Here is a 10296-nt window from a genome sequence, read left to right as displayed (position 1 = left end):
TTGAGGAACTCCATGTGATCTGTTTTTCATTGGATTCATAATTTCCAAATGACACAACTACCAAAGAAGATCGAATCCAATCAATCTCATCCACTTTTCCAACTAATGAGTCAAATTTGTTGATCAACCACATTTCAACGAATGCCTATTGCCTTAAAATAAATGAATTGGGTTTTTTTTCACAGAAAGCAAGACTATTGCACACCCCAAAAGGAATATGCAACACAAGAAAACTTTGCTAAGTTCTTATAATTTAGTGTTTAATTGTGTTGAGAGTAATATGAGAAAAAAAGAGACAACGGTTTCAGAATTTTTGAATAAGATTACTTGTTTTTTTTTTTGTTTGTTTGTTTGTTTTATCACTACAACTGGTTCGAGGTTATAGTGACTGAGCAGAGGAAGTAAATTTATGTTCAGACTTTAACAAGGAAGCAATAGTCATTTTTTTTTCTAATGTTGATATTTTAATAAAAAATATGAACTCACTTAGTAAATCAACTAACATCTCAAACACCAGTTGCTTTAATGTTTCACAATCTTCAACTGAACTGAAATGATGTTCAGTTACTTCTACAGCTGATTTTGTCTGAAACTGTGATTATGTTTTACTGAAGGGTGTGCACAGTTTTCCTTGTCTGACCTTTGTCTGTCTGCCCACTTCGATGTGTGCACCATCCCGTCTTTTTTCCCTCATTTTCCTTGTCTGCCTCGTCCCCTCTGTTGATCCGTTGGTCTCTCAGCTCCCATCTCCTATATCTCCAACGGGCTCATATATATTTGGAGTTGCAGTCTGTCTGAAACTGAGACCTGGAATGCACAAGTCTGGAGTTTAACAGACACCCCCACACAAACCTAAAGTGCGCTTTAACAGGCCAACAGGTGCACTTTTACAATGGCAATTTTCAAGTGTGCACACATTTACAATCTGCATGCACATGCTCTCGTTATTATATATGTGTTTGCATATCTGGGCTTTTCGATACACAATGCATGCATGCGCATAATCACTCACCGGTGTACAGGAAAATGGGGACGTTACACCATTCCTATGTGTAGAGGAGACAGTGCCCCCTGGTGTGGACCAGCCAGTACTCCCGCTCGTCCATATCTTGACCTATCTATTTTTGAGAGGTGAGATTTTGATCTTCTTGGATTGATTAGTCCTGTCTGATATAGAGAGACTTACAAATATGTTCTCTAAATAAAAATACAACGCAGCATGTCCAAAGACAGCCTTAGAAACTAAATGATATGTGATGAACAATGATATTTTTATTCCGCTGGAAATATTGGGGACAAATGTACATATAGCTAGGATTTTGTTGATGGGTTGGCCTGAAGTGTTAAAAGAGCATTTTGTTTTGATTATAAAACCAGGTGTATAATAATAACAACATAACAATGTATTAATAACTAATTTAATTGTTTGACATTGTTTAACTCAGGGGTGCCTCTTGAAAGTTATGTGAAGTGTGGCCAGATAGAGACTTGTAATAATCTGGGGGTGACCCATCAAAATCAAAATATATAAGAGAATTATATGAATTGATTTATACACGTTGCTTTAAAAGAACTTGAAATCTAGGTCTATTTAAAAAAAAAAAACGTTGGAATTTTAAAACAAACGAATGATCGGTGACTTCGTGATTTTAAGTACGTATATATAAAAGCTGACTTGATATGCTAGGTTTGCTTGCATTTTTTTAAAGCACATAACACCCAAAATAAGGGACATTATGCCGGTATTGCTAAAAAGATGTTACATTTATTTATTTGTTTTGTGTCTTAATTTATTGAGTTTGCAACGTGCGTGCTGGCCTTGTAAAACAACGACACGTTCACGTAAACAGTGCAATTAGTTTCAAATATTTCACGAGTCATTCAGAGTACACTGTCTCATCACAACGGAGGATGGAATTCATGGGGAGAAATGTCAGCTGTCAAAAGAACCGCCTGGAAATTAATTAGTTTTTTTTAAAAAGTTAGCATCCTTTTTTTTTTTTTTTTAGTTTGCTCCAAAAGACGTAATACCAAAATAAATAATAATAATAATAATAATAATAATAATAATAATAATAATAATAATAATAACAGTTCTAAACTAACGTATTGGTGTAATGATGCAAAAATAACACGGGGGCAATAATAAACAAGTGAGAGCCTAAACTCCCGTGTGAACTGGCAAATATTCAAGTGAGTGCGCGCTGGCGTGTGTGTGTGTGTGGGTGCGTGGGTATGTTGGTGTGTGTGTGTGTGTGTGTTTTGGAGGGGTCCTCGAGTTCGCTTCATAAAGCGACAATTACCGCTACCAACAGCTCTATTGCCATTGATGAATGGAATTGTTGTAACAAGGGGATGAGTTTAGAGTTTAGATGCACCAAGTGGCGAGACTTGAAAAGCTGAATGCGCCTCCAGCAGGCCGGAGAGAGCGCTCTTTACACCAGAGGTGCGCGCTCTGCCAGAGGTGCGCGCACACGGCTCGGTGACCACAGAGGCTGCGCTCTTGGATATGATTAAATGAGCACCTGCGTGCGAGAAGCCATGTCACATTGCACTCTTTAACGGGTTCTACTGTTTCCCTTGTCGTCAGATGAAGTGAAGGGAATTAACATTCAGCAGGTTGCTGTTTACGTCGTTGTATTTGCATTGTGCCATAGGAGAAAATAGTAACGAGTTGCAAATAAAAAAAAAAATTAAAAAGCGGAAAAAAACCAGCGGATTCTGTGGACTTTTTAGTCTACCAAGAACAAACCGGTGAGACGTATTAAATTTGTTTTACGAGGTTAAAAAATCCAAACACACAAACAGAAGTGAAAGTGCGTCCTCTCTAGTTTGGTTGGTATGGAACCTTCTCCTTCCCGTGTGGAGCGCTGGTTTTGTTCCGTGGCTCCATTTCTATCCGGCACAAAGGGGGCGGGGATGGGATATTCAGATGAGCCAGAGTGACAGCTCCAGTTTTTCCCCCCAATGCTCTGTGTGTGTCTGAAACTCAACTGGCTCCTTCCCTCCTAACTCCTCACTTCATAGCGCCGCGCACTAAAAACATCGGACGCTAGGGGATCAAGACGCATGCCACATTACCTCTATGTGGGCACTTTAACAGATCTTTCGGGTGTTTTTTTTCCCAGTAAGGGGGCTGCGGAGGGAGGCCTTTTTTTACTTTCACTGTTTGATGACTGTTTGCACGGCTGATTATTGAGTTGATTGTTTATATTTTAGCCACTGTTGTCCGCCGCCTTGTGTGCGTCTTTTTTTCCCCCCCTCCTGCTATTTTTTTTTTCTTGGGAGAATCGGCGAACTCTATTGCGCTCACCAATGTCCTATCCTCAGGGTTACCTCTACCAGCCCCCAGGCTCTCTGGCTCTTTATTCGTGTCCGGCTTACGGGGCCTCGGCTCTGGCTGCTCCGCGGAATGAGGACTTGGCGAGGTCGTCCTCCGGCTCAGCCTTCAGTCCCTATCCCGGCTCGGCTGCTTTCTCCGCCTCGGCTGGTGCTGGCTTCTCCAGTCCGCTGTCATACTCCACGGATCCTGCGACGGGATTCCCCTCCTACATGGTAAAAAAAATCTCGTGTGTGTGTTACTCCCTATTATAAGTGCTGGATTTCCGCGTTTTAAACTATGTATGCGCACATTCTTGATCTGATCGCCGTGGATCGGCGCTTTACCGAGTGTGTGTGTGTGTGTGTGTGTGTTTTTCGGGGGTTTTTTTCTCGAATCCGTAGGCAGCTGCGGAACTTTTCCATTGAGAGCTATGAATTTATATGAAGTGGTCTCCTGGAAGGGCCCTTACTTTCCAAAATCCTTCACCTCCTCCACTTAAATGGGATTTCAGGCATGAGCTACAGATTGGAATGGCTTGACCACCGCTTAACTCGTGCTGCGCAGCCTTAAGTGTTTTACGAAATAGATGTATACTGACAGGTTTAGACTCTACACGACTGAACATGTTTAGATCATGTATAGCCTAAAATAAATCATGCTGTTTCCTTGTTTAGTTCTAAAAAAAAATAAGAAGTAAAGCCACCGATATTTTTTTTTTCTCTCAAGTCACATTTAAGGTGAAAAGCATGACTCGTAGTGATCATGTCACACGGGCAGACTTAAAGTGCTTTTCGGGAAAGGTGCATATCAAGTGATTTGTTAATGGGATTTGCAAATCCACTGGGGCAGCGACAAAAAGAAAACAAAAAAAAAAAGTAAAAAGAAAAAAAAAGATATAAATCATGCATTCACTCAATGGAAATGAGCAAGTTAATGGGTGATTAAGCAAAATTAAATTTGCTTTATGTTATCTTAACTACTGCATTAACAGGAGCTCTGTTATTAACTAATCCGATAATGACCTTAACCATCACTGCTGCATTAAATCATGGCTTTGTTTTCCCTGCGGCCTGCCTTTACGCGCGGCGTTTAGACTTTGGTAATTGCACCTTTTTTTCCCTTCTGCTTTTGGTTCAATGTCTGCAAATGGTTCGAACAAAACCAATAAAGAACACATCAAATGAATAAATAAATAAATAAATAAATAAATAAATAGATATGACATTAATAATCAGTTGGTTTATATTCAACTCTACAATGCAAAAATGGCATTTGATACAACAGATTAATGAAACGTTTGAAGATCAAATAATAGCATAAAACAACATCCAACTTTAACAGTCCAAGTTTTTTTTTCTTTCAAACATACACGCACGCTCATATATATATATATATATATATATATATATATATATATATATATATATATATATAACTCCCTGTTATGGCTATATCTTTCTAGCTCTGTTGGGCAAATCAATTATGGAAGCGTGACTTTTTCCCAACTTTTCTTCCCCTCAAGTCATCTCCATATGACGCGCACACAACGGGCATGGCTGGGGCGCTCAGCTACCATCCATATGGGAGTCCGGGTTACCCCTACCAACTCAACGACCCGGCTTACCGCAAGAACGCCACCAGGGACGCCACGGCCACCTTGAAGGCCTGGCTACAGGAGCACAGGAAGAACCCGTACCCGACTAAGGGGGAGAAGATCATGCTGGCCATCATCACCAAGATGACCCTGACGCAGGTCTCCACCTGGTTCGCAAACGCCAGGCGGAGGCTCAAAAAGGAGAACAAGATGACCTGGGCGCCCCGCAGTAAGAGCGAGGACGAGGACGAGGAGGACGGAGACGGGGAGAGGAAGGAGGCGGAGCGCTCTGACAAAACCCTGGATAACGGCGAGGCTTCGGCGGAGGACGAAGGTGGGGTGTGATGTGGCAACACGCAGAGCCAATGATCAAATTAACCATTGAGCCTTGTGCACGGGGAGGGTGTGCGCCCCCGTCCCCCCGTTACCCTCACACGTTAATTTATGGCTGTAGATTTTTAACGAGATTTTAGGTAAGAATATTACAAATTTGGAAATTATTAAGTCAGACTTGGAAACAAATGATTAGGCCAGGATGCTGTCCTTTAGATACAAGTGTCTGTCGTTCCGTAACCATAGTGATTAGTGTACTTTTTTTAATCAAAACGCTGCACTAAATGTTGAGAGAGACATTTTCTTCTTTTTTTTTTTTGATAACATGGTGATAAATCAGTTATAAAACAGACATTCATGATGAGTGACCCTCAATAAACTGTTAGTTTATGTCCCTCCCCTCGCGTTGTTATATAAAAATGGAACCACAAAACATTATCTAAATATATATATTAAAACAAAAACTAACTTGCTAAATTAATATAAATCATAAATATTTCAATTTTAATTTTTACTTTAGATTCAGCCAAAAAGTTTTATGCAGTTTTGGAGTTCAATCATTTTTATTACCATTATTTATTTTATTCTTTTTTTTCATTTCTGAAATTGTGTCGTTTATTTCCCCTTCATTTGCCAACTCTGTCCTCTCGTGCAGGCATCAGTTTGCACGTCGACACTCTGACGGATCACTCGTGCTCTGCCGAGTCTGACGGGGAAAAGGTCGGCTGCGTCTCAGAGCTGAGCTCCGACCAAACAGCGGACAAGTGCAGTGAGGATGGCGTGGACCGCCGCGACCAACTCTCACCCAAACCCGTCACGTCGTCGCCTCTGACGGGCGTGGAAGCTCCGGTGCTCACCCATCACCATCATCAGCACCACCACCACCACCTCCACCATCTCCACCACCTTCACAGCCAGCGGGAGGATTTGGCCCGGAGCCTCATAAACAGCAACGTCAGTAAATTGTCTTCGTGTCTGGACAACAGGCCTAATCCGTCCGGGGCGCCTCAGAATCTTTCGGCCAAGCCCAAACTGTGGTCTCTGGCCGAGATTGCAACCTCGGACCAAAAGCAGCAGCAGCAGCAGCAGCAACATCAGCAACAGGGGCAACCGGGGCAGCCGAACTGCCCCTCCTCCAGCGGCGGACTCCTCACTCCCCCGACGCCTTCCGCGACTTCACCGGCTGCCAGCTCCCCCTCACTCTACCCAGCCCCCTCCATCCTCGGAAGACCTATTTATTACACGTCTCCCTTTTATAGCAATTACACAAACTACGGCAACTTTAGCCCCCTGCAGGGTCAAGGGATCCTGCGGTACACCAACTCCTCCGGAGTGAGTCTGGCAGCTGCCGCCGCCGCGGCCGCAGCAGCCGCGGCCGCGAACGACGGTCTGAGCGCCACTCACAGGGCGGCGGAGGCTTGCGCGGAACCAAAGCTCAGGCCAGACTCCCCCATCGTTAAAAATAACCCAAACCAGATTGCTGCCGTCGAGCAGCAACATTTCAGAGCCACAAACGTAGAAGCAAAGAAAGGTACGTAATGAGGAGAACTCTGTGACTAAAATGAAAACTTATTTCGGATTTTTTTTTTTTTTTTTTTTAAATCTTGGAATTGTATTTCACATCAGCAACGGATGCAGATTTCGCCATCGTTTTACATGTTTTCAAAGCAAACCAGCCGTTCTACTTTTGGTCACTTTCATGTCACTGCTTTGGTGGGAACAGTCTCTGCCTTGCTTCAAATAAATTTGACCGTTTTGAGAGAGATTCTGGAATAAGAATAAACGACATTTATCGACATCATTCTAATTGTATCTCATTATGGAGACTTTGATTTTAAAACCAGGTAAAAAAAATAAAAATAAAAAATAACAAAACCTTATTTTAAAGTAAAAAAAAAAAACAACAAACACTTATTCTATTTTCAACGAATTTTACTCATTTAAACATATCTTTATTTCTCATAGGAACAATACAAGCTGGCTTCTGAAATCAGCAGAAACAGGAAAATTTAGCTGAAAATTAACATGTAAAATTCAACCACTACAACATTGAAGAACAGGCCTCAAATAAACCCCACCATACACGCAGATACATTACACACAAGGACGGTTTTTGAATCCAATAAGCAGAGAAATGTTGCCATAGCTTTGAGGAGGAATTTTACTTTTATTGTTTCCTTTGTGTGTGCGAGAGAGAGAGGGACACAGGGTGAGTGTGCGTGTGCACAGTGGGCTCCAAACCTTATCTTTCAGCTTAGGATAATTATAATTACACAGGGTCAGCCAAATGCAAACAAATTAGCTCCCTCTGCACAGTCTTAGTGCAACTTCAAGCCTTCAAATGTCACATACACTGATAAAACCAACTGCTGGTTTACTCAATAAAATTGGTGCAACAGGATACATTTTATTTGCATAGACTTTATTCTGTGTTTACAATAAATAGCTATAAACTAAGTTTAATAGCTAAAAAAAAATACTTAGAAAGAGAAATTCCAACAATAAAATACTCAAATAAATTTGTAATTAGTAGGATTTGTTCATCTGGGCTTTCATTCTATTATATTAAACAAGACATAAAATCATTTAAAATCTATTCTAACATAACAGTATAAAAACCACAGCTGAGATGACTTCTTTACTGGCAACAACTACCTCAAACTTAGGGAGCTCAGCTTGCCAGTAAGTCGTATTTTACCATTAGAGCTGCAGATAAGCTGGTTAAAACTGAATACAGACTTAAACTCCTTAAACTTTTTGTTTTATCTACAAGCCTTGTGGCAGTTCTTAGGATATCAATTTTTACTGAGTAAAGTGCATTGATTTATAATAAAACCCATGCTAACCACTGTTTGCCGTATGCAACATGACAAATGATAGCAGCTAATGGTTATCTGAACCAACATCTACTGTTAGAGTCTAAAAAGGTGTTCAGGGCGTACTTGTTACCCCCCACCCCTGCCCCTCCAGGAAATTATATTTACACTGCAATATGCTTGAATAAAACTGAAGTAATTTTAATGACTAATACTTAATTCTCTCAAAAAGTCATTTTTACAGTGTAAGTGGTTGTGGCAGTTGCTCACTTTTCATATGTGCTGCTGCAGTCGTGGTTTAGGTTAGCAGATTTATTTAACGTTTTCAATTTTATTTAGTTTGATTTTTCTTTCTGAAACAGTTTGACAGTTTTTCCAAATTCTGCATCGTGGGATTCTGTTTTTTTTCTTCTTTTTTTCTAAAATATATATTTCCATGCTCTGCAGGTAGGTGTCACAATTGCTCAGAGTATAAAACATGGAAAAAAAGGATTTCAACCTTTTTAGTCCCACGCTTTAACCCTCATAACCTCCTACTCCAAACCGTATCTAGTGCCACCATATTTCTTTGGAAATGAAAGCTGCTGCTGCTAAATCCCACAAAGACTCAGATCTTCAGTCTTCATTACATTGCCTTGTGTGATTTCCTTATCATTATCACTCATCATCTCCCATTATATGTGAGTTACATGTTATTTCTCAGGTTCTTCTTGTTTGCTTATTGGCCACGATATATTATTATTATTATTTTTGTTATATATCTGTGTGTGGAAAAAAAACAACATATGGCCCAGGAAATGTATTTGGGGAGGGGGGGAGGATTCTTAGGATGCTGATCTGATCTGAAGTGAACTTTGAGGACTTCAGAGTGGAGCAGCCTACATTTGATATTTATTTTTTTAAAATGACAGTGGAACGATGCCTATAATTTATGCAAGTTGTATTGCAAATGTGGAAAACTGACATCTTCTGTTTGTCCTGTAAATATAAATATGAATATATATATATATATATATTATGGACTGTTTTCTTTGGGGCAAAGAACACAATCTTGTTAACAAGAGTACTTTTACTAATTTATATGAATGTACATATAATGAAAAGGTGGGGTGTTATATCCATTATTCAAAATAAGAAAATATTAAACTCTTTTTCCCAACTATGACGTTCATTTTTGAGATTCTTTTTTTTTCATATAACTTGTATGTGATCCATATTTTTTTCCTCTTTTAAATTCTCCCCGTTCATTGCTCTTTTATTTTGTCAGTCCAGCACAGATGGGAAATGCTTGATGACTCTTGCCATTCATAACTATTATGAGTTTTCACAGATTGCACAATCCATTCTTTCTAAATGGTCAATCATTTTCTCTTAGGGCCTCATTCTGCTCCCTCGGTCAAATATTCATGACCTTGATAGGGATAAACGATGTACTTATTACATTTTTCCTCCTCTATTTCTCTCACTCTCTCTCGCCTTGGCGCACATTTATTTTTTCAGTGTGATTAATACAGCCAAGGGGACACATCGGGGGCATCACGGGCTCCCAGCGGGGCCGTCCCTGGAGTTTTTTCAGCCTGGTTCAGGACAGGTCAGGCCTGCCTGCTTCATTACTGCGCCAGCATCGAGCGATCCATAAAAGTCTATCTAAGCATCTGCCAGCTTCAATGGGCTGTGTGATGGGCCCTAATCGGAGAGACGTCCCCCTGCTTTTCATCATGGCTTTGCTATTATAGAATACAGCTAATTAAACAATTAGAACTCAAAGCCAACTTCCGAGGGTGTTATCCGTGCTATCCCCATTTTTAAACCTTCAACTTATTTCTTAATTGGCACCGAAATATAAATTTGTGATATTTTATCAGTTCGTGTGCTTTAATCAAACATATAATATTTCCTCCCCCCTTCAGTCATTGCTTCTGGCCAAACTCAAAACTAATCCTTCATTTTCCAGTTGAATCTGATCTTGAGTGTTGTCGAGAAATCCTCCTACAGCCAGGGCTGCCCTCGGAAAAGAGGAGGAAAGGGTGCGGGCGGGGGAGTTGGGTTATTTAGGTGTGTTGATTATGTCATCAACAATTTAGCATTCAGAGGCCTATGTAAATAAATTATTGAACAATTTATTGATTATTTATTCAATTCAAAGAGTGACAATCATTTTTGCACAGATTTGTTACATACAGACTGAAATATTTCGAGTGTTTATATTAGTTTATTTTCATGTTTTTGGC

General features: G+C 40.3%; 1 protein-coding gene across 1 annotated transcript; it reads left to right on the top strand.

Annotated features, from left to right (window-relative positions):
- Positions 1-2956: 2956 nt before the first annotated feature.
- Positions 2957-9230, top strand: irx2a (iroquois homeobox 2a). The gene is made up of 3 exons (XM_028013254.1): positions 2957-3555; positions 4845-5250; positions 5905-9230. Exons 1-3 carry the CDS (start codon positions 3316-3318, stop codon positions 6786-6788), a joined length of 1530 nt encoding a protein of 509 aa, XP_027869055.1. The 5' UTR covers positions 2957-3315; the 3' UTR covers positions 6789-9230.
- The last annotated feature ends 1066 nt before the right edge of the window (positions 9231-10296 follow it).

The sequence above is a fragment of the Xiphophorus couchianus genome, chromosome 3, assembly GCF_001444195.1.
Source record: "Xiphophorus couchianus chromosome 3, X_couchianus-1.0, whole genome shotgun sequence".
In the NCBI taxonomy this organism is placed as follows: domain Eukaryota; kingdom Metazoa; phylum Chordata; class Actinopteri; order Cyprinodontiformes; family Poeciliidae; genus Xiphophorus; species Xiphophorus couchianus.
Note: the sequence above shows the minus strand (reverse complement) of the source record. Positions and strands in the feature narration are given on the sequence as shown.

What these genes read in the sequence shown, in the direction of transcription:
- irx2a (XM_028013254.1), top strand. Translation starts at nt 3,316, where the DNA reads ATGTCCTATCCTCAGGGTTACCTCTACCAGCCCCCAGGCTCTCTGGCT. An exon ending in CGGGATTCCCCTCCTACATG is followed by an intron (nt 3,556 to 4,844) that starts GTAAAAAAAATC and finishes CTTCCCCTCAAG; the next exon opens with TCATCTCCATATGACGCGCA. An exon ending in GGCTTCGGCGGAGGACGAAG is followed by an intron (nt 5,251 to 5,904) that starts GTGGGGTGTGAT and finishes CCTCTCGTGCAG; the next exon opens with GCATCAGTTTGCACGTCGAC.